The 26,061-nt window shown below is 31.4% G+C and overlaps 1 protein-coding gene and 1 long non-coding RNA gene across 18 annotated transcripts in view; one reads left to right on the top strand and one right to left on the bottom strand.

Moving 5' to 3' along the window:
• The window catches only part of Dnc (phosphodiesterase dunce), a 621,682-nt gene that overhangs the window by 18,810 nt on the left and 576,811 nt on the right, over nt 1-26,061 (bottom strand). The window contains exon 1 of one of the 17 annotated variants that reach the window (XM_076327461.1): nt 1,605-2,216. The exons of the other annotated variants lie outside the window; for them this stretch is intronic. Coding sequence (XP_076183576.1) covers nt 1,605-1,724 — 120 coding nt within the window. The 5' untranslated portion in view covers nt 1,725-2,216. Of the gene's footprint in view, nt 1-1,604; nt 2,217-26,061 lie in introns of those variants that run through there. 17 annotated transcript variants of the gene reach the window in all.
• On the top strand, nt 21,761-25,105 carry LOC143155110 (uncharacterized). The gene is made up of 3 exons (XR_012994320.1): nt 21,761-21,961; nt 24,581-24,747; nt 24,823-25,105. It is a non-coding gene; the product is annotated as an uncharacterized LOC143155110 (long non-coding RNA).

The following is a 26,061-nucleotide window of genomic DNA, read 5'->3' as shown; positions in this document are numbered from 1 at the left end:
GACAAAAATTTATTTGCAAGAAAAAAAGAATTCCATATTAAAACTTTCAATATTCAGATTCAACATTCAAGATTCAAGATTCAATATTCTTTTGGCATCTTATACCTCGACCGAAAAAGAAAAATGTTTCTAGAAAATATAGCTTTGAGAACCAAAAAAAAAAAAAAAAACATAGGAATTTTGATGTGTTTATTAATAGCTTCGGAGAAAATATGAAATATTATAATGCACATCCGGAATGTAACTTTTCTTGAAATTTTAACAAATCAGATAGTTCGAGGGATGATTCTACCTTGAAGAAACAGTTCTCGTGTGAAAAGCGATACTGATATTTATTTTTAGAAATATGTAGTATCATCAAACGTAGGAGTTCATTTTGAAGTGTTTCGTTTACCTTTTCCATATAAAAAGAATGACTTCGTTAATATAGGAGATAGATATTCTGCTTGCGTGATTATTGTCACGTATCAAGTTGTATATATATATTTTTAGATGTCAATGCTCTTAGAGATTGGCTCGAAACAACCTTGTTGACAAACTTTCTCTCCAATCATTGTCTGTAGAAGTATTCTTCACTCCTCGTGAAAATAAAATAAGATTTAAAAAATTGTCAAACTCAAGACTAGTTGTAAATTTATACGTTGTGTAGTTTCTAAAGAACACACTAATCGAATATAAAAATACTCATACATCTATATTTACGAAGAATGTTTCAATACAGACTTTGTACTATCAGTAGTATCCAATCGATCGATGTATTATTCGAAAAGTGAGAATAATATGCAATAGGAAATCCTGATCTTATCGACTAAACTTTAAGAATACAGAGTTGAAAAAGAGAAGAAAACTAATCTTTCAACCACAGTGATACTAGTTAGAATCTGTACAAGAACAAAGAAACTGTTTTCATCTCATCGATAAAGATGTCTGGATTCAGAAGAATGACGAAGTCAACTGGAAGATGAATAAATATAACAGTAATTGTGTCGAAAATCTATTTAAAAATGGAATATGTTCATAGTAAAAGTAGTTGATCGATAAAATTCTTAAGAACAGCCAAAAGATGAATTTAACTGTAAATAAGCCATTTTTAAGTGAATAGTTCAGTTGACATTATTTTTAAATCAAAATCTCGCCACCAACAATAGCGATAACTATTTGGCTTTGTGAAGAAGCAATGATTGAATAATCGAAGTGGCATGTTTGAAATTAATATCTCATTGTAAAGTGTCCACATAACAGTGGCGATGTTTTATCAAGGAATATCCATAGATTAAAAATTGATAAGATCCTCAAGAACAATCAACGAACGCATTCAACCGATGACAAATTGTATGCAAGTAAATAAACGTCAATCTATGACGTTTCTGAGAATAAAGCCTTCTCTTCGAGTCTTCTACAACAATAGCCACGTCTGCCAGTTCTCGTCCAGGAATATCTACAGATTCAAGATCAGCTCCATAAGATCGTCAAGAATAACCAAGAGGGGGGGTCCAACTAACGGTACAATAATCCAAGCCGAATCAAACGTCAATTGGTAGTAGTATGAATGTAATAAATTTGGTAATAGTAGTTCCGCAATAAAAATCCCATAAAAGAATTACCTGGACAACTACGATACTAGCCATGGCTGTAAGATCAGCTAGGGTTGCCAAACAATTGAAATATCTCGCGGACTCGTCCACGTTTCCGGTTCCGTACTCCGTGTCCATCTGTTGGACCATGGTTCAATGGTTCTCTCGTTCCAATGGGCGAATAGTCTCCAGTCAACGACCAGATTTTACCGGTACACGTTGTCGATACACGCCAACGAGGAGCAAACTACGAGCACAGTCGTGTCTCTCAGGTCGCAGGAAATTGACTCACTTTCACCAACCTTCCTCAGAACCTGTCTTCCTAACCGTACAGAACTTGCAACGCACTTTCTATATACTGGAGCTTCTCTCTAACTCTATTAGTCTTATTCTCTCCCTTTGGCAAATCAAACGATTTTTGACACTTACGGTCCACTTGGGACTGCACAAAAACTAATCACAAGGTGCTTGTGAAAGACTAGAAGATTCACTATTTTTTTTTCTTTGGCCACGATTTGCGAAACTGGCCAAAAGTAACCGAGTACACCAATGTGTTGTTTCACTGGATATATTGTGTTACGAGATGCACTATGCCTCAGAGGACGCCGCGACTCGCGTGAACGTCACTCGACTGCTAAACGTGGTCTACGTGTCGGAATCGCGTCCGCCTGCTTTTTATCGCGGCCAAAGCACTGTGTCTCTTTCACGCTCGTGAAACGTTCGCCTCGCGCGAACTCGCGCCAAAGGGTGGGGGAATCGTTCGGCTGCTGTCGCGCGAATCGCTCGTGCGAGAAACGGAGTTTCGAGAATCGGCGGGAGCCGATGCAATTTGCTCCGAGTCTTCTTTTGAAACGATATCACGAGAAGGTAAGACTTGCGATAATTGCGCTTTGGATGATTCACGACGGTCACGAGATCGTATCGTAACGATAAACGAATTGAAAAATTAAGTGGTTTCGTCAATGAGCTTTTGGTTCTTCTCTTTTTCCACCGGTGAGAATTTTTCTACCAGAAACACTTTTTTTTTCATGTGACGATATAATTTCAGATATCGATCGTATGGATCAGATACATCTTTGAAGTAAAAGTAAATAATGATTTGTGTAAGTAATGATAATAATTTTAATTTTTGACAAAAGATTGTTTTATAGTATTAAAATTGAGAATAAAATTAGAGGTGGCAGAATTTCTGATAAAAAAGAAACGAAAGGAAATACAGAATAAAATTAAAAATTTAAAAAGGTTATTTGGATTTAAATCCTGGAGTGCAATAAAATTATATTATTTTGAACACTCGACAAATGTTAAACAATGTTACGTGTTCAATATTAATTTCTTTATTTTCATTGCTATGGTGTGTGGTTGTTTGAAAACGGAACAAATCAAATTATATTATTACAAAATTAAAACTGTGTTCATTTTTATTGGCCAAAGAAAAAAATCTTTTTTAACAGTTATCTATTGACCACCAAGAGCAAAATTATACAATCTTTATAGTTGTTGAGTATTTTCATAACACATTAGTATAAATTGACTTTCCTGTTTTCATCTTTTCAAACCTGACATGTTGTTCAAAAATATATACAGTATATATTAGCAAAAAGAATTGTGTATGTTTGTAAGTATGCACAATAACATTTACGGATATACAATATACATCTTAAAATTATTGACTTTGACACGTCACGTACATGTATGTCAACGTCAACTCCAAAGGATAAGGAACACTTGCTTAGCTTTAATGAACAAAATAATGGAAAACATAAGTCAAGCTATTGAACGTGTCAAATATACACTTTTCAACCTTGATCACTATACATAACATGATATAATAGATCGATGTAGAAAGTAAGGTCACCGGTGATTTTTAAAATCACCGAAATGCAAATGTAATTAAAACAGAACTGACAAGCAACATCATTCATTTGAAAATCTCTTATTTTTATAACACGTGGCGCTCTGATAGAGCATTGAAAAATACTCCTCAAGTTATCGATGGAATACATATTTGGTTAAATATCTCGAAAACTAATAGAAACAGAAAAAAATGTTCTACATAAAAAAAATCTGATTTATGATAAAAAAATCTCTGTCTGAATAAACATTTCACCAAGATTGTTTCTTTGTAAATATCTGATTCGTTACAGTAAAGTCACCTATCACTTGGTAACAACAATTATAGTCAATCCATGGTAATTGAATCCGGATTGTGGACAATTATATTCAATCAAATTCCTTCTTTATAAATAGCTGATTGGTTACAGTAGTTTTAATTGCATACAATTCTGAAACAATAAATTTTAAACACAAAATAGAAACACGCTCATTCGATACATTACTGATTTTATTTTTGTACTCATGACGATCAGGAAATTAATTCATAGTGTAAGTAATTCATATTTATTATACAACAACGTTTCGTCAGTTGACTGAATTTACATTTCAGTAGTACTAATTCGATTTGAAATTCATAGTTTCGAGATCACAATTTTTCTAGTAGTTCTTAGATCGAAGAAACTACAAACGTGACATATAATTATAGTACTTTTTTTATTGAATAATAAATTCAGAAGGGAAGAAATTAGAAAACAGGTTTGAAATTTTGTATTAAACGTTTAGACTTATTAGTGAACGAAATAGAAATTAAAAATATTGAATTGTGATGCTAGGTTTGCTTAAATTACTTTCAGAAAAGTACAAATGATAAAACTAGCAAATAAAACTTTTACTTTATTTTTAAGTATAGCAAATATAAACAACTTGAAAACTTATTTGAAATTGTTTTACAGATATTAAGATGATAAAATAATATGAATTGAAACAAAAACTCTGACACGATATGAGACAATGTGACCGTAGTATTATTCGTTCTAGGGTAATTTTTTTAAATATTAAAAGTACCAAACAACTTTTTGCTATTAAATTTGTAAAAAACAGACATAAGCAAATGAAATGAGAGTAAACAGCATCAAATTGTAATACTAATACGTTTATAACCATATCGATTTATATTTCGCCAAGTTGCAAATTACTCTCTTCTAATATTAGTAGTAGAAACAAGAGCAGATAATAATAGACAAGAGCTGAAATTACATAGGTGTACTTTTGGATATTGTTCTTAGCAAGATTTCTCACTGTTCGAATTTATACGAATTTAAAGGAAACCTCTTTGAGATTCCATTCGCGTCATTCTTGATCATTGTTAGAGTTTCCAGGAGGGACGTTACTTCGAACGTGTTTTCTGTGTTGAGAAATCCCGCTGTGCAAATAATTTTTTGGTATTTTCATTTTGGGTCAACAATTTTTTCGTATAATACAAATTTACTACACATTAAACGAGAATACTTGCTTTCGTTAGGAAAGGCTAATATTGTAATTTATTATTTTCAGTTGCCAGTTTACACATTAATTTGCGCGCTAAGTGAAATTGTTTGTTATAAGTCTCGTACTTTTAAAAAGTGAATTACCAGAATAGTCATACCGATCTTTGAGAAAATTTTCCTTCCAATTCAACCTTTCCAAACAATTAAACGAAGAATTGAAATCATGAAATTTAGCAATTAAATTTAGTTAATTAATTCATCTTCAGAATGCTGTAACTTCTTCGAATTTCCACACAAATGTAACACACCAGGGATGGGCAAAATTATTATATTCGAATAATACACAACAAATACAAACTATGTAAGATTACTTATCTACAATATTTATTCGGTTGACAATCAGTTGGAGAAGCTTGTATTCGTTTAACGTGAAATGTAATTTGGTTGTGTAATTCAGATTGTAATTTTTGTTGAGCAAATAACGCATGAAAAATTGTTTCCCTGATATTCGATATTTAAAATATTTATAAAATTCAATTCTTGACTCATCGAGTCAGCCCCCCAAAATTCGTTTTTCACTTTGACCGAACCTCGACAGATTCCATAAATGAGTGTCCACTTTTCCTGACCCTGATATCATCGACGACGAATTTACCTAACATCCGAAGAATTAAATTGACTCACTTTCTGCTTCTTGAAGTGAGTCAACAAAGAATTTCGACGAATGCGAACGTTGTCTCCTATTTTGAAGCCCGACAACTTCCAACGCGACGTTGGACTAAAAAAAAACGACACATCTCATAGGAGTGTCTTTCGTTCCACTTAGGAAGTATCCAATAGAGCGAGCAAACGACTTATAATTTTGTAGAAAATATCGAGTATCGATGAGCGAGTAATTATGTAATTAAAAACGTCACTAGAGGTACTAAAAATATCGTGGTACAGTCAAGCCTTAAATAGTAAGATGAACCGTATATTTTTCATACTTTGTGTACTGAACTGGAAGAATCAAATATCCTTCAAATTTCCAATTAGAGGATCTACATCGATACGAGCCTCGATATTTTTGGTCACCTTTGTGACGGCCATGTTGCGTAAAAAAGGCTTATAATTTTGCAAGAAATATCAAGCATCGACGAACGAATGATTACGTAACTGAAAACATCACAAATGATATTAAGAGTACCATGACATAGTTGCGCCTTAGATAACAATATATACACGTGTATTGTATATTTTCTGTACTTTGTGAATTGGAGCAATCAAATATTCTTCTTCAAATGCTCAATTGAAAGACTTAAATAGGATCCTTGACATTCATGATCGCCTTTTGTATCGATCGTGTTACACAGGAAAAATTTGCAAAGAACCCGTCAGTTCGAAAAAGGTTTATTGAAATCACTTTGCATTTTCCTGTACAAAATATATCATAACACAAGGGCACAGTATCATCGACGAATTAAGAAACGAATTAACAAAAATAGTGACAAAAATTTTATATAAGTATGTGCCCCAATTCGACAGTTTGTTTAACATTTTATTTTCAAGTCATTAAACATTTTTATAATCTACTAAATAATTTGCAAATAATGCTCGATAACTGTTTGGTATCTCTCAAGTTTGTCGATAATTCTATTCTATTCCTAGCCAGTTTAGCTTTATTAACTAATACAACTTAATACTATACAATGTATGTGTACAAATTATTCTTGAAGAAATGATTCCATAACTAATGAATAGACCATGAAGGATCTATTCTTTGGCCTATTTCACAAAATTCACTTAAGAATATTTGTTTACTCAATTTTCATGATTGAAATACTTTGGCAACGTATACGAGAAGGCTGCCAACAAATCCAACAAAAACTAGGAACATTTGAAAGATTGAGAAACTGTGATACGACACGTGCGGTCTTGTATGTATTTGACCATTTCAAGCACTTTCTGTGAAGGTAAACAACTGCACATTGCTGGAGTACAGAAATGGTTATAACTTGGAAACAAGGTTAAACACTACACATCTTTATATAAATCATTTTCATTATTTCGTATCCCGCATCGACCACTTAAGTGACTCCCACATGTTATGATACACCTTATATATTCAACGAGCCAGAATATTCTTAGAATTTCCCAATAGGGTTATTACACCCGAACTTGGACACTTTTTAGAGTAACCTTTTTATATTTCATCGACCTTTGGATATATTATAACGTTTAGCGATATTTAAATATCCTTTGAAGGATTTTACAAAATTTTGAAAATATTTATGCTACAATTATTGCAATAAATTATAACTGTTGAAATAGAAATCGAATGAGAATGAACTTCTGAGTGTTTACACTGAAAACATAGGAATTTTAAATAAAAATTATTTCGATTTAAAAAATTATCCTTTAATCGCTTCTTTTTCCCATTGTTTCGAAAAATTGTGATTTTTTTAAGGGAAAGGTCAAATTGAAAGATTTTTGAAAATGTGGATACAGGTTCATTTATCCTTTTTGGAAACAAATTTTAAAAAATGGTGAAATTTAAAAAATTAACCGCACGAAAATGACTTAAAGTCAACGCTGCGTGTTTGTATATATATTATCGTTAAAAAGTTTAGAAGCACTTGAAATATATTTTTATAGTAAAAGAATGCAGTTGTGTTTCTGAACTTACATTTATTAGTAATATTTGTTTTCATGGAAACAGTAAAACTACAGGTACTATTATCTTAGAAATGCTACTCAAACTGTTACTTTTCTCTCAAACATACATATAAACAATGATTAAATACTTTTTGAATGTAGTTTAATATTTTACAATTACAAGTGTAGCATAGTTTTTGACGATTAAAGTATAGCGTTTTATTCAGCGACACAGTGATCATTAATTAAATTTATCATCGTGTGGAACTTCTATGTCAAAATTAAATTACGGACAAAAATTTTAAATATTTGCAACTATTTTTATCATTGATTCATTCTTTAATTTTTGTGAAAACGATACATTCCTTGAATCTATTGTTAGAGACCATGAGGAATAGATACTTCATAAAATGTGGAGCGGAAACGATCGTTGAGTAAGTGAGATGAAGCATTGCTAACAAGTCGAAAAGATAGTCTGCGTTCATAGATTATGTTTTACATCTGGTGTGATTGGAAGGGAATTCTATATTACGGGCTACTTCCAAATAAGCAAATCATAAATTTGGACTTATATTTCTCGAAATGGGACCAAGCAAATGAAGGAATTAAATAGAAACGACCGAAATTAGCTACTAGGAAATATATTTACGTTCTAGGATGCTAACACGAAACCATAGCTTTTAGGTTCACTTGGATGAATTTACGATTACTTATTGAAAAATTTTTTTCGGGATAAAAATCAACTTCGTACCGTTTTTCATTTGAAGGAAAGAGTAATTCTTCTGGAATTATGAAACTATCGAGCAGACAATGAAAAATCATTAAACAAAACGATGCTTATAATACTACAGTGATGGCCAGCTATTTAAAGCCGCTACAGAGTCCAGCAAATAAGCATGACTTGCATTTCACAAATTGAATTTTTCACGTATTAAATTTATCGATAGTATATATTGAGTATTGTATAATACAATAGTAGCATAACATTAATTTCAACTTAAAAGTTGCTAATATTTTTGCAATATCGTATCAACTATATCAAACCAATTTAAATTAATGTTGTTAATGCAGATTACATTAATAAAATGAATGGTACAATCATATATCAGACAATATAATATAAGTTATAAGTTAGGAAGGTATCAGTTAGTGCATTTCTCTCTTTTGTTGATATATTTTATAATTGTTTCGCAATGAGATGTCCCTTCTGTGATTATATAGCATTTAATTAATTAAATAGCGAAAAAACTCAACTGGAGTTTTTTTTGAAATTTTCAAATTTCATACATATTTCTCCAATCCATAATATTAATATAGCATTGAGATTTGAAGATTAAGGAGGTCATGGAAAAATTTCTTATATCTTACACAGTTATATCAATTTACATTTCGAGTATTTAAGATCATGTGTTTGAAATCAACTTATAGAATCCAGTTCCCTGGAATTTGATCATTTGTAAATGGGAAGAGTACTGTGCTTGATTTATGCACACACAATATTGATCTATAATACAATCCATCCTACGAATAAGAATATACCAACATCTTCTAGCATCATTACTTCCTGAATGATTACACATTTTCCTGACGTTTGCACAGTTGATTTTAAATATTTTGGAAAACATTCTTCGTTTACACGTAGTCGAACCCAAGTTTTTTCATAAAGATTCAATCAATTAAATATCATTATAAATCACCCATAGAAAAGACTTTAGCGAATTTCAAACTTAACAGTTTGACGTATCCATCAGTTTAAATTCGTTTGATCTTATCCTTATTGTTTAAATTCTAATTTTATTGCTAATTTTGATCCCAGATTCAAACATGAAATAGATGCGAAGTTTTCCAATTGTTATTTTACAGAATCGTTTTTCCTGGACTACAATATTTTTAAAAATCTTCATAGTTAGCATATACATCGTTTTAAAAATATTTTTACCACTTTCTAAAGAGGTGAATATAAAATACAACATAATTCCTAAAATGTATACTAAGCACGGTACGTACTAATATTATAATACAATTTTAATTTTGTCATTTTTAAATATATAAAATTCAAGACTTATCTAACAAAAATTTAAAACATTCTTGTAGCTGAAGCATAAATCTGCCACGTAAATTAATCGACTAATTCTTATTAATTAATTCGTTTAGCAGACTTAGGACGAAAAACAATTCCATTTTTCTCGTCTAACCTATAATTTCAACTGATCATATTACCAGCATAAATTTAATTCTTAATAATTATTCAAATATAAAGATATCTCTAAAACCTAATGGTAAGATATTTCCTCCTAGAACTTCCGTTATTAAAGAACAAGGTATATAAATCTTATTTTCCTCGAAAGAAAGTATATTTTATGTGAATAAAAACCAAGCAGAGGCTTTTTTACCGCGAATCGCTTCGACAGCTGTCAATTGCTAGGAATAAACACGAGGACGTGACAACGCGCACGTAGATACAGTACACTCGACACGTCGTATCTCAAAATGTGAAATATTACGTAGCGCCAGAGAGATAGATAACTCTTCTCCCAATTATTACATACTTGTCTAAATCCCCCAAGCAGATGTCCTTTGTGCTATGGCGTGTAGTTTCCAGACGGAAATTGCAGCACGTTCTTTCTCGAAAGTTTGATTTCGCTGTAAATTCGCAGATACTTTCTGATTTTTTTATTTTTGACCTGTTTCTATGGAAGTACTTGAAATATACGAAATTTTGTTTGAAATTATTTTTACATAAAATTCATAGTATTTTTAACTTGCCAATCTTTTACACAAACTCGAAGATCGCAGGCTTGCAAGCATAATATTAATATTCAATGATATCGTAAACAATTTGTTAACGAATAAATTTATCGATAAAAGTAGTATCCAATTTATGTTATATATAAAAATTGTAAATATTTTGTTGCAATTTTTATCTACGTAATTCAAAATATATTAAATGATGATATCAATATTTTATTTCTTCTTCAAGAAAGATGTTTTAGAAAATTTCGTATACTTAGAAATTTTATATATATATTTTAATGACACGGAATAAAATAAAAATCTCTAGAACCTATGTATTATATATTACATATTATATATGTGTTTGCAAGACCAATACCCTGAAGCTGATTTATATCAGTATGATTATAGCATTAAAGTGACATTTGCAAAATGTCAAAATATGTGAAAATCTTATCTCGAAATAAAAATTTAATTAACTGACATTACTAAATATGTAATATGAAAAATTGTAGGGAGTATCGAAAATAATACAAAAATTTGATAAATAAACAGGTACAAATTGTTTGTACGTATTACACCGTCCGTTTATTACAAAATTATGAAAAAGAATAAAACTATAAAACTTCGTAAGAGTTTTGCAAGCAAAATCAGCTAAATTGAGTTAGGGACATAGTTATACTGTATTGACATTGACAAAATTTTCGATAGTATCGATATTTTTCTTTAGGATATCTAAATAATTTATCGTATTGAGAACAGTAATAGATATAGTCAAGTAGTCAAGTTTTGTGAATAACGTATTTAAAAATCTCAAATATCTAACTAACATTCTTTAGAATTTACATGTCAATAACTTACACTTGACTGATTTTGAATGAAAAGCTTAGTGTACTCTTCAAATACGTAAATTTATAATCAAGTTTTAGCACATACAACAAGTCGTTAATAATCATAATCAGACTCGAGAAACGTAATTTAAAAAAAAATGTGCGCATGTGGAGATCATTTTGCAAAATTAACCAAATTCGCTGAAATAAATTCAAGGCTGTTTCATCGAGACGATTTAAAAATCGACGTCTTGGAGTTTTAGTTCAATGACGTTAATGACGGTTCGTAAGTAAATTATATAGCTGAAATAATTATGAAATCCTAAATGGTTGTCGATTTTTAGCTTCCAGTCATGCAACAAATTACAGTTCAAGGTTCCGAATTCCCAGCTTTGCTGGGGAACGGTTGAAATAATAATCGCCCGTGATTTAATGCCGAGAATGGATCATTTCCCACGCTCTTAATTTAGATCGAGAATTACAGTTCTTGGAGGAGCTCGCCACGGAATTGATAAGTTTATTTGATGTACTCTCGGACCTAAGGAAGCTGCGATGCTTATATAAAAGCGTAGGCGAGCTGGTACTCCGAGTTTGGCGATTACGATCAAACCGCTGTTCCCGTTCACTTTGGAAATTAATTTAACTTGAAAATCGTTAAAAATTGCACAGTTGGTGGAACATTATTAAAATAATATGTAGTTGATTCGTAACCGTATGCGTAACCGTAGTCCATTCTAATGCTAATCTCGATTGTGCAGTAACTATTTTCGTGTCTTTATTACTGGAACAAGTTGCCGTTAACAATGATAATTAAGTACACGTACGGTAACTTTGCAAAGAACAAAAACCTCGCAATTAATACGGATTTTGAAATCTGAATAAATTAAGATCCATTTTACTTCGCGTTTCACACCGATTTCACACTTAACGCAATAGTATTTAATGATACACGTTTCTATCAACTCGGTTTCATATCAATAATTTTATATTGTAAATATATTATATCAGTGTTTCGTATCTGTCGATTCTTTAAAAATTTGTCTCGTACGACATATTATATAAATACTTAACAACGCACATACGAAACAATGTTCGTTTAGAATAAAAATGATCCTGTATTTCTAGTTAGATAAATAAAATTGCAGTAAAATTTAAAAAATTCCACACTAGAATTAAAATCAAATTGAGGAATAATATATATATACACATATTCCCAAACTATGTTGAGACAAACTCGAAGATCGAAGAAAATTATTTTCATTTTGTTTAATAATAATTCATAAATTTCAAATAGAACTATGTATAATTCTGTTCATTGTTAAATTTATATTAAACAAATAAATTGCATGTATTTTTTAATATCTTCATAAAAAATTATATTATTATGTAAATCATGTATGTGTATATACGTATGTAAATAAATAAGAAAATTGTTACGATTATAAATATCAACGGAAGATCAAACATTTTTTGAGTAAGCTGTATTCTATATTAGTTTCAAGGAATCAAGTTATTCTTAAAACACAGTAAGCGTTATACTTTTGTTAGTATTACGATTTTTCGAGTAAGCTCTATTCTATATTAGTTTCAACGAATCAAGCTATCCTTCTATACAATGGATTTGCTCAATCCTTCTTCGCTGAAAAGATAGGTTAACCCCTTAAAGATGGAATTTCCTATCGACGTCAGGGTACGTTTAACGTACACGTCGAAGGCTTGTATACCGATGCAATGGAAATAAATCCTTCTGTTTTCCTAAAAACGTTTTTCACCGTACGCGATTGCGTCAGATGATTGCGTCTGACAGGCGCCTACTCGAAGAGAAGTCTCGACGCAGACGTATATACTGTAATCGGTCAATCAGAACTGGAGCCGAAGACTCCTGTTTGATCATGTATGAGTTTCATAATACACGTTTCTACGTGGTACGCGTACTTGATATGGGCAGAATTTTATTCGAATAATAGATGACGAATATTTTAACTACACTCACTCCGTAATGTTTATTCAATCGTAAATTATTCAAAAAGGCTTCTAGGCGTTTAACGTTCAATATAATTTGATGGTATAATTCAGAATATAATTTCTGCAAATCTGTGAATTGTTTATCTTTAGTTCGTTATTAGAAATTTGCCTCTAGATAAAAATTCAACCCACCTCTAACACGTACCTGGAAAAATCATCGCCAAGAACACGAGCTGTTACGTCAGGCGTATTTGATATCTTGAAATTCACTGAACTAAAAGAATCGATCTTCGTTTGAGTAATTTTAAATAAAATGGAAATAGGAACCCACTTCTTGCAAAAACATTTTGCGCCTACTTCACGTGTCATAAATCTGAGCGATGAAGTACTGTATACTGTGCGGTCATAATGGACTGTTGGATTAGTTACGCTGTACGCTTATGGGATCGCGTAAACTGGGCTTTATATAGAATATTTTATTAAATTTATAAACGTACTCGTTGGATCAACGAAACTGTACCGATATGGTACACGCATATTGGGACACGTTACCTCCAATTGAGCAAGTCTCACGTGTACGGTTTGGATATACATATACCCGAGAGAAACTGCAAAAGTGTCGAGACAATAGTGCCCTTGGCTGCAAGGCGCTAGCAGTTTCAGATCTTAGCACGCTTACTGCCTCCTGGAGCAGTGGATCAGGATATTTCTTCACGAATCTCAGACCCGCGTACAAGTTGAAGTAACTACGACCTAAGAAGCTTACTTTCTATAGCGTTGTTTGATATCCATTTTCTCGGTCGATTTTTCTTTATGTACATTCTATTTATGAGTACAGTGAACGTGTCAAGACACTGGTCTCTCCTTTGTCCTTTGCTGTCTCAAAAATACTGATCATTCTACCATATGGCCCACAAAACATAGAATTTTTTTTAAGAAAAAACTTTCTTCAAAACACGAAGAAGTAAAATTCTGTGACGAAGAAAACAAAAATAAGCTTGACACATATCCAATAAGTACAGCCCTGCAGCAGTCAATAAACCGTTACCCCACTGAGAAAACCCATTTAACGACTAACACCCAACAAGGGCAGCGCTTTAGAGACCTCTTGAAACTAACCGAAGAAAACCGTATTATATTTATATAATATGATTGTATTTGTATTATCGATTATATGTCTATACGCATACCTTTTACACGTACATTATACTGAAGTGTAATGTCGGATCAAAGTCAAATGACCATTCAAGGCTACTTTCTCGTCTATGAATCAGACTAGACACGATTCCAACTTTCACACCACTTGATTGTTGGCTGACAGGAAGTTTTATTAAGTGTTGTTTCCGGCGGCGAATTGTCGTATCATTCGATATTGCAACGTATACGCGATATAGGCACGAATAACCTATATCTACGCAGTAATTAATGCCGTAGAACCGTGTTGAAACGTGACCGACACGTTGGATAAATTAAATCTTGATACATTTTGTAATGTTCACTGAAACGAGTTTGAATGAACGTATACAAGTTGTTTCTTAAAAAATGATATAGTTCTTGTGATTTTTAATACGAAAAGAGAAGGCTTAGAGCATCAACGCGTACACTATTCTCATAAGCGTAAATGACCTTCACTGGCGTGCCCTAAAGGGTGTCCCAATAATCACCGGTCGATTTACTTTTTGAATAAAACTCAAGCGGTTTAAGTAATCTTGATACTTTCTCTTTTATTTAAAAACACAAACTTGGGAGTTAATAATGGAACAAGATATCTTCCAAATGACTGCCTCGGCTTTTTTTACAGACCATCAATCTTTTCCCAAAATTTTTCATAACGTTTTTCCACAAACTGGGATTAATTTCACCAATGACACGTTCGATGCTGTTTTTCGGCTCTTACGTTTTAAAAATAGCGCGAAATTCAAATCGACCGATAACGATTGGGACACTCTGTATAAGTCTCTCGAGTTCAAACTATTCTAACCCGTATATGGGTCACAGACTTTTGAGTGAGAACTGTCCTAACACACATGTAGACCCACCAAGATGTGTAAAATTCTTATATGTGTAGATAAAAACCTCGAATACATTAAGTAACTTTATCTCTAGAAGTTTATAGTTTCCTGGAACGTGTGACGGTTGTTTCTGTTTATGGAAGCAGTGCCGGTGTTAAAGCCCTATACCTTTCCTCTTTATGCTGAAAAACACAGACACAAGGACATCCTAATATTTGCCTCACGTTATATCAGTTTTTCAAAAATGAGATAGAATTGTCCTCAAAAAGACGACGAACCAAAATTCCATGGCAAAGAAATAATAATAGAAGAACCTAACAATAAGTCAAGAATCCAATAAATGGCAGTCGCTTTTGTCGACGAGCAGAGTTTAACGTGTTAAAACCTTGAACTTCATCCTTTTATTTAAAAAAAAAAAAAACACAAAAACATTCTGCCACTGTTACCCATGCCAGAAAGGTTTTTATACCACTTGAAATCGGTGCTCCATTGGTCATTTTGTTATTGGTGTAAGCCCACCTTAAGCTCCCGAGCAAATAAACAGTGTAATCAAGCTTAGTGAGCTCGATCGATGCACTTGAACGTCATTGTCGGGAGAACGGGCGAACCAGAAATAAAAAATGAACGTACTGCAACGACAAATTATCGATCTTCGCGGTCGGTGCATGTGGGCCGTCATCGGAAATAACTTTTGTTCTTCCTTCCGACGGATGGAGGAAGAAGGCCGTCTGCTTTGTCAGTTTTCTTTATTTCGCTTCTCGTTTTCTCGGTTTCCGTGTAAATGAAATTTCCTAAATCGATTTTCTAATAAACGAACCACCGAATCTAATATTCGAGTACAGAATTGATGTTGATCGGTTGGTAATTGGTTTATTGACAAATCGATCTGAAAAATCGGTAATCTACAATAATCTGTTTTTTAACAAAATAAATTTTTATTTTATGTTAATGATCCATAAGTAAATAATTTACTTTCTTGGTTAGGTGAAGAAATTCGATTTTTAAACGATTAATGTAATTTTTCATATATATTACGTGTGCCGATAAAATATTGTAAAACGGTGAATATTCTCAGGATTCTTAACTTTGTCGATAAACAACTGAACGACGAAAAGTACCATAAATTACATAATCTTGATAATGACTGTAAATTTGCATTTACTCTGTGTATTTCAAAAACATGAAGTGATATAGACAAAAATATAGTTTGGTATAGAAGTAGAACGAGGTTGAACTTTTTCGTTTCGTATCTTCATTGACACAAACAATATAAATGCTTGTTTCGGCTAAAATCGAAATCATAATAATAAAGGAATTAACGATAGAAGAGATAAGATCCACGGTTTTCAAAGCAACAGATGCATGTTATTGTCTGTAGAAGTATTAAATTTAACAAATTGATAAAATGGGGCAGACAACTATGCATTGAGTGCATATCGTTCAACGATGATTGTTCACGTGGCAAACGCGTGTTTTACGAATTGTTGTTGACACCGATTATGTGAAATATTAGAGAGACAAGTGTCATGTCACAAGGTACAAAAGTGCATCTGCAATTTGCTAAGGTCGTGTAGAATAATTGATGACATCACATCTTGTTAGCTGGTTCTTCAATGATTGGTTGATGTAATGATTTATTTTTAATTTATTACATTTTCTATTACGAATAGATATATTCTAAACTAATAATGTAAACTATATGTTCTATCGTTACAATTTTAGATCGAGTACACTGATATTGGAAAATCTTGAGCAGGTACTTTTGGAATGTATTAATTGATCATTTTTCTTTATACTAAATTTCTCAATTTTATATCGTATCCATGTCGTTGGTGTCCTTCTTCGTAATATTTCAGCTTTTTATTTTTTCTACATATATGATTTACAATTGTGTTCCAATATTCATTAATTAATACATTCACTGAATCTTCTACTTTTCATTTTGTTCTAGTTTCACAATTTTTATTTCTCATAAATTCTGATTTTCCTCAATAACTGTTGTTGTAGTGTGTACGTAGACATCCGTGACTGTTTTTGTCGAATTGTTATTATAGAATTTATAGCTTTGTCTCCTTCTTTTCCCTTATAAAAACGTTTCGTGAACTTCTTTTACTTCGTTAAATTCTATATACTTATAATGAAGTTGTGATTTCAAATACGCATCGAAAGGTTAATTATTCACCACTTCATTAATACAGTATCGGATTATTTTAAATATCCTATTTCTTTTTTGTCAACTTTACAAGGTTAATAGTCAAGAAATAAGAAATTCAGTACAATAACTTCGATATTGCTTCTATTCAATTACACATTTAATTGATTTTGATACAAATGGCACGCCCTAGTTTTGCAGAATGATTAAAAGATGCACATTGTTATGCAATAGAAAATTGCAATTCAACTCAGCAACATTTGTCGCAATTATCAATTGCGGCAATTGAATCTTAATTACGCGGAAGAAATGGTTAATTAGTTTCCCGTTTTTGCGCTCGAATTACAAAGAACCAAATTTATGCTCTGCAATTAGTGTCGTACACAACACTGTAGATTCTAATTAGTTATTTACGATTCTCTTCGTGAGTGCGTTAATTGGATAAAATCTACCGAAAGTAGAGTTTACAATTAACAAGATTTACATTCCATTTTCTACTAGGTGCACAAAATATCTATCTTTTCAATTTTTCCAATATTTAATCTCTCTGTTATCTAATTTCCTATTTCTCTTAATTTCATTAGTTTCAATCTTCGATTACCTCAATCTTCAATTTCTATGTTTTATAACAATCGAATATTCGTTTTTCCGAACTTTTTTTAAATTCCAGTCATTGTAGTTTCCAACAAACTTTACCTTGTATTTTGTAACATGAAAATATTTGCAAAAATTTTCCACGAATAGACGAAGAAATTCTAAAGAATTCTAGACCGTCACGCAACCGTTCAATTCCTTTAATGTTACCAAAAAGAAGCCACAATAATAAACTTTTATAAATAACATTTCACTAGGAATGACCACCCACATACATCGTTACATCAAAGAAGCAGACCGATCGATTAAATAGAATGTGTGTTCTTTGTATCTTCTTTCAAGTCGAATATCGTAATAGGCAAGGATAAAACGCTTCTAAACGTGTCTTTAAACATTGAACAATGAATATTCAAAATAAAAACGAGTTTTTCTTTACTTTTTTTATTCTTTGTATCGAGTTAACTGTATCCATTCCGTCGAGTGCAATTCACTTGGTGTACCGTGAACCACCACGTTTGTTTACTGCCTGTTGTTTACTCATACAACAAACAACCTTCTGTGTTCAATAGACGAATATGCTAGTATTACTCTGTAAGTTTTCCATGCAATAAATTTGTACGAGATCAAAAGAGGTGTATTATTGAAGAAGAAAGATAACAATAGTTGTTTGGTTATTGAAAATAGTAATTATAGTCCTTCTTGGTTATTTCAAGCATTGCATTTATAACGTTTTTGATTTGTTATTTAGATTATCTTCAGCAATACGGGGTTTTTCTCTAAAGTTTTATAAATTGAACAAAAATAATTTTTTTGTATAAAACATATTAAACGTGAAAGTGAGAGGAAAGTCATTTTTGAAAATTCACTTACGTGGTGGCGAAAAAAATGATATTAACCTTGTAGAAATTTTTATTAATATTAAATTTTATGTCCCTTGTACTGTACAAAGTAATGTGTAGTTAATGAAAACTTCCTGTTTGAAAATAATACATTAGATTTCAGACTTTTAACAATTAAGACTGCATTACTCTAGAACGACCATGAATTTCAACTACCACGACTCTCATCCACAACTTTAAACGACTGAATAATTCTAAGCTTACAGACTCACTGCATTCTTTACCCTAACGTTGCACACACACACACACACACACGCACACACATTGAAAACTGCTTGCTTTTTAAACTTCACGTGCAGCCCTCGAACCAAATAGTCATTATCATTCACACGCAGCACATAGAAAATTTATTCATCTGTATTGAGTTTGGGACAAGAGTAGACCGAGTTGTATCATAACAATAGGATACATTTTGTGAATCACGCCAAATCTTACTTTTATGCCATGCACATTCTTTCAAGTCTATTCTTGCAAGCTCGTAATGTGTAGCTCAGCATAAAATGAAATTTCTGGGCTATAGGTATATAATAATGATCTCATTGCAAGGTCTCATCCGTAACATTAGTGTTCTAGATTTAAATAATTCTTCCAGGGATACCTGCAAGTTTATCTGAAGAAACCAGGAACAGAATAATATAAATAGATAGTTCGATAGTGCAGTGACCTTGAGCGACTAATTCATTTTGCTATTACTTTATAATCTATCGATAAAGACGTAACAAGTATAAATGAAAGTACATTCAACACTGTGTATTTACGACAAAGTACACTTTCTGGATATAACTAAGGAAGTGATTCAAGTTGAAAGAAATATATGGTATGAAATTTTATTTAACGGATAACCTACAGTTTACCACGTAGGAAACAAAATGATAAATCGAGCTGCCATAAATTGATCGTAGGTAATTTGTCTCGTCGATTAATCTATCTGGAAGTATACCCTCGTGTACGTCAGACAATGTTTGCGTCACGACCATGTGTGTATTCACTAGTATTCTTATCTTCCGCTTACAAAATCCGTTTGCAACGGTGACATTATTTTGCAGCTACCGCAAGTGCGTAAATTTTGCGTTTACACGAGTATCAGTCAGGGTTCAAAGTCGAAATTACGTTTTGCAACTTGTATGCAAACATTATGATAGCCTTAATAAAAAAAACACTTGTTTCATCTAGTTAACATTTTATCACATTATGATGTTATGGTAATCTCGATAGAAGACATTTCATTCTTCTTAATTATTTTAATATATTATTATTGTAGTTGTTTGTAACGTTTCCTTACGTCACAGAAAGGGATCATAATAGACGAATGTATCATTATATCAAATTATAAAAAGCATGAATTTTAATAGTGATTTATCCAGGGAGAAATAACGAGGTTAGGTGGTTATTGAAAGGTATAACGCCATCTATCGATGAACAGTTACCGAATGCGTTGTAGCGTTGTAGCTACATGTCGGTTAACTCTTTGTACTCTTCAACTTTTTCTTTATCTGTCAACTAGTCCTTGATTAATTTACAAAATACGTCAAGAAATGAAGGTCTCGAGAATGTGTTGTATTGCAACCGTGTTTAACAAATATACATTTCATTTAGGTATTCACTTGAATTGAGGAGTTGGTGTAAGTAATATCGAGCCACACTCCACACAGAATTGTTAATAGTTAATATGGAATATGGTAAAGCTCGACTACGCGTATGCGAAAAATCGGGACTGGACAGTAACACATAGTGGAGGTTGAATTTTTTTTTCTATTTTAAACTGAGCCATGCATGAATTGCATGAAACAAACAGAGAGAATGGGATAAATCAAGAATAAATGCAATAGCGAGTGTGTCTCGTATTACAGGCGCTCAGTTGCAAAACTTCAAAGGGATACCATATGCCTATTGGTGTGTCAGCTGTTAATGCAAATAAAAAGCTTGTTACATGTTTTATTGTATCTTCATAAAAGTATTATCCGAGATTCTTCTGATAAAAATTAGACCAAGCATGATTGTATTCGAATTACTTTTAATTATATACATATTTGATTTGAATTAGTTCTGAAAAACTTCTAATCGCATATATTACATAAGTGAAAATATTTTATGTAATGTTTGCAGTATTAGGATGATTTAAAGGAAAATATTTGTGAAGATTTTAATAATAGCCATCACCTTATAACAAGCAGTGAAAGTGAATATCGGAAGCAGTTCAAGGCTGTTTCGAGGGTGAGAGAACACATCAACGTGTTGACATCGAGGGTTGAAGTAAGGCGTCAAGATGCTTGGCGTCGTTTTATCGTCCCCGTTCATTCACTTTCAATCGATTAACAACGCGATGAGTACTCCATTTAAAATCTTAGATGTGAATTTAAAGATATTACTATTAATTTCTATTAAAAAATTTTCAGCATTTTGCTAATTAAATATATTGCATTTAATAACCCTGAAATAAATTCGATTGTATATTTAATCCATTTAAGTGGTTACTTTCTTTAACAATAATTTTTATCGTTTAAATATGTTGCTTGCACTTATTAATAAGAACAGCCTTTACGTAGTGATTTATATTTCATTTCTTTGATAAGTCCTCACTTAATAGCCATCAAATATGTTCGATTGTATATTTAATATATTTAAGTTGTTTTTCAACGATAATTCTGATCATTTAAATATGTTGCTTGCACTTGTTAATAAAAACAAGCTTTACGTAGTAATGTACATTTTATTTGTTTTTAACTTCTAGCTTTACTTGTTATAGATGATCCATCCAAGGTTAAAATTATTAAAAATTGTTAACGTCATATTTCAAGAATAATTCGCAGAATTATACTATGTAAATTAAATAAAGTAGGATGTGCAGTCTTGAACATCCGTATATTTAATTGTATAATTATTTTGCATATAATTCTGAAAATGATTCTGAAATAGAGAATCGAAATGTAAATACATAGATGATTAAGACAGCAATTGATGATTAAGACAAACCTTCCTACCAGGAAATTACAGTAGCAAAGGAGATGGTACTAATTCCGTGAATGCTTGGAATTTCACGTTAAATGTAAACAGTAGATAATAAAGCTACATATTGTTCTAAACATAAGAAAAAGTCACATCGTTATCGAGTATGTGCTGTAAAATAGATAAATAGCTGTCGAAACACGTGCAAAACTGATGTACGTAACGACGAGGGTAGAAACACAAGAGGGGTGCAGAGTGAACAGTGCATAATGGCATAGCACACGGAGATGGCGACTTATGTAAGGTTCGATGTATTTTTATTAAATGCTACCTCTATCTAACGTTACGTGTAATAACCCTCGAATGAGCTGTCTGTCGCAGAGCTTAAAAGGATCCATTATGTAACACGGATGAATAGTTTCAAGAAAAGTAGAGATAATAATAGCGAATGTTGTTATCCGAATAATTTTTAAATATATATATATATATATATATATATATCTGTTCTTTAGAAATTCGTACGTGTCTTATCTTCTTTATTACACAAATTAGTTTCTTTTCCCCCGTTATTTAAATTATTTTCAAATTTTAAGTTAGTATTAATTAAATCTAGATTTACTCAAAAAATGTTACAATCTAAATTTATTCGCGATCCATTAAAACGATATGTAATGCAAATTTACAAGTGCAATTTTTTTATACAAAATATAGATTAACGAATCACAAAGTATTTCGAAAAAGTTTCTTTCACGATGTTTTCTCGTGAACCGGGTCAAAAATTATAAATATATAATGTAGATAAATATAAATTGTAAATATGTGATATTCGGAATTTGTTTTTGATAAAAGTACACGACGTATTCAAATGAAACTTTCTGCACAAATTAATACACTCGTGAAGACAATAATCCTATATAAATTTATTTTCATTTCAATTTAATTATGAACTTTTGGACAAAATGATTATAGCTTTCCTGTTACGAATAGTAGAAGAGTCGAGCAGAATACAATAATAATTTTAGGAAGAGAGACAAAAATTGAAGCACATTCCTTTACAAACGAAAAAGAAAGTGTAAGGAGAGAATGGAAAGTAAAAGCAAACAGAGTAGTATGAGAAGCGTTGCGACGTCAGGCACCTCTTGGCTGGACGCCAGTCTTATGGATTTTCGGACAATTTCAACGAACACATTCATTTGTCTCATTTAGGTCGCCGGGTGAATAGATTTCGCCTAATCTATCAAGCTTAGTATAGCTTCTGCGAAAATCAGGCTAACTGGAAGCGATGCCATTCGTTATCAATCAGACAATTTCGAGAAACAAACTTTCGGATTCGTCATACCTTTCGTAGAAACGAACGATGACCACAATCATAACAATAGAATTTTTCGTATATTCACAAATTTAGAAAACGTTACAGAAGAAAGAACGTATTCGAAAGATTTGTGAATGATTTATATCCTGTTAATTAAATTTTTTTCGAAACTGTTATATTTTGACGAAATGCATTTATTGAGATGGAATTTAATTACATACTTAACGTATTAAAGGTGCTTCAATCTAGTAAATATTTTTATTATCGAATTTTATTCTGTTAATTAGAACGAACACAATTTACGATATCAATGAAATAAAAGATATTTGGAGTGTGATTGTACAAATGTTATTTCATAAAAATAAAATACAATATAACTTTAATTATATTCAATTTAATATCTGCTGAAATTAAATAAAGTCTAAATACAGAAATAAAATTCGTTTAAATGAAAGTTATATTCGGAATGGAGGAAAAGCTTTCAATATTTATTTTTTATTTAGTGGTTTGCTCGTTATTTGATAATTATCGAATAGTATTAATATCAATAAAATTAATGACATATAGAGAATATATTATGATTTTCGTTTTATAACTATTTGTCAAATAATAAATGTGAATTTAAAACAAAGATATAATTAATGTCTGCAATATAAAAATGTTAACAAATATAACGGTAAATACTTTTGTAAAACAATTTATAAGTATCAAGAAAAATATCAGTAACACTAGATGCATCGTTCTTACATTAAATATTTCTCTATTGAAAATAATTTACAAATATTGAAAACCAATATCAGTGTCATTCGATTCTTTACTTTTATACTGCACATTAAATATTCATCAAATTATTCGTATATACTAGCAAAAATGTCACCATTCAATTTGTATTCTTGTTTACTTATTTACTTGTGATACTTCACTACTTGATGTATTAAAATGATTAAATTCTTCAATTCCCAAAATCAAGATCTTTTTAAATTGCCACAACATACAAGAATCTTCTAAGAACATTGGGTAAGTTTAGCCTTCTGCTACTTCAGAGACGATCGTAAAATTTAACGAGAATTTAACACACGTTGAGGAAATTTCTTCTACACTCTTGTCAAAATTATGTTGATATTAATACGTTTTATGTTGCGAAGACCACCAGTACGGTTCTCTATTAATCCTTTCTTTCTTAAAGTATTTAAAAGTCACAAGAAAAAATATTTATTTATACATGCGTTTAAAACAGATAACAAATAATCGATTCATGAAAATAAATGAACGTATAAAAACTTTAACGATTTTTTCCATACCATTTTTATCGTAAACATGTATCGTAATTTGCATTGAAAAATTCATATACACAATAAAACCGGAAATATTTCAAGGATGTCCTCTAGACTCCAGTTATATGTATAGATAATATTTACATTAGTATCACACTGTAAAAATTAATACCTATTCATAGATTTTAAATAGAGATAACAGTAATATTTAATTCATATGTGATCATATGACATACAGTGGAAACAAAGGGTATAAGAAAAATATTATTACAAAATATTTCATAGTATCATGAATTATAATTTGTTCGATAAAAATATTTGACTGTTTCTAGGGCAATTTGTACGTTTACCTTTATTTCTTGGTATTAATAATGTATTTATAAGACATAAATGGTAATACACGCGGCCTAAATGGAAAGTCACGCAGAATTGGCGCAGCACAGAATGTGTTATGCACAAAGGAATTTGGGGAATCCGTGATGTGGAAAGAAATCGACAGGTCTGGCTCTACGCCATCTTAATTCGCAGTATCAGCAACGAACAAAAAGACTCATATTTGTTTGCCTTTCCATAGATGATTGACTGTCGAAAGCCCTTCAAGTTTCGGAAAAAATTGCGGAAAAAAAATTGCAGATCTCAGCTCGAAGAGGAAATCCAGACGTTATCGATCGTACTTCGACATCCGGGCTACGAGTGGAATCGGAAAGAGTCTGTGAAAATTCGATTGCCACTCGTCGCGTGGAAACTTTTTAAAGGTCACATTGAAGACGGGTTGGCGAACGAGTGACTGTTCAGGGAATTTCAAATTTCACGCGGATCGGCTGCACGTCGACAAAGATGTCGAAATTGTTCCACCGATGTTTGTCAACGGAAACCGTTGTTGTAACACATTTTGACTGTTAACTGAGGTGCAAATGTATTCAAAGATGTTCATAAATGTGTTTGAATGTATTCAAAGATGTTCGTAAATGTATTCGAATGTATTCAAAGATGTTTGTAAGTGTATTCGAATGTATTTAAAGATGTTTGTAAGTGTATTCGAATGTATTTAAAGATGTTTGTAAATGTATTCGAAAGTATTCAAAGATATATCTAAATGTATTTAAATTCATTCATCGACTTGTAAAGAAGTATTCAAACATGTTTCAATATTGATATAAACGTATTTGACTATGTCCAAAGATTTGTGCAAATGTATTTGAAGTTATTCAACGATTTGTACAAAGGTATTCCAATGTATTCGAAGATGTACATAAATGTATTCAAATGTATTGAAAGATGTACGTACATGTATTCAAATATTAATATTCAAACATGTACGTATATGTATTTAAATATTAATATTCAAAGATATACGTAAAAGTATTGGAACTTATTTAAAGATTTTCCTGACCGTTTTAGGACAAATAGGATTATGAATAATTTGAAAAGTGTCGGTGACAAGAGACACAATATAAACATGAAATAGTATGAATATTATTTTAATCGGACAGTAGGTAATCTCTGCAAATAAATACATAATAAGGTTCGATAACAACTTGACTTTTACGTTGTGTTCATCAAAATATGTTACGCAATAACGAAAAACATTTAAGCTAGTAAAATTGATCAAAATAATTGTAATAAAATTTTGATAAAATTTTCATATTATTGTATTATAAATTAGCAACTGTTGTGATAAGTTATCTTATCTAACGTACACGTTTCCCGTAATTATATAATTCAAAATTGTTAATAGAAACGTATCTAATCAGATGTGTACATACGCATTTTAGTTAAAATTATACCAAATTTCTGCGCGCATTAAGTATCC

The sequence above is a fragment of the Ptiloglossa arizonensis genome, chromosome 2 (genome assembly GCF_051014685.1).
Source record: "Ptiloglossa arizonensis isolate GNS036 chromosome 2, iyPtiAriz1_principal, whole genome shotgun sequence".
In the NCBI taxonomy this organism is placed as follows: domain Eukaryota; kingdom Metazoa; phylum Arthropoda; class Insecta; order Hymenoptera; family Colletidae; genus Ptiloglossa; species Ptiloglossa arizonensis.
The sequence above is the reverse complement of the archived record's forward strand: the minus strand, read 5'-3'. Positions and strand labels throughout refer to the sequence as shown.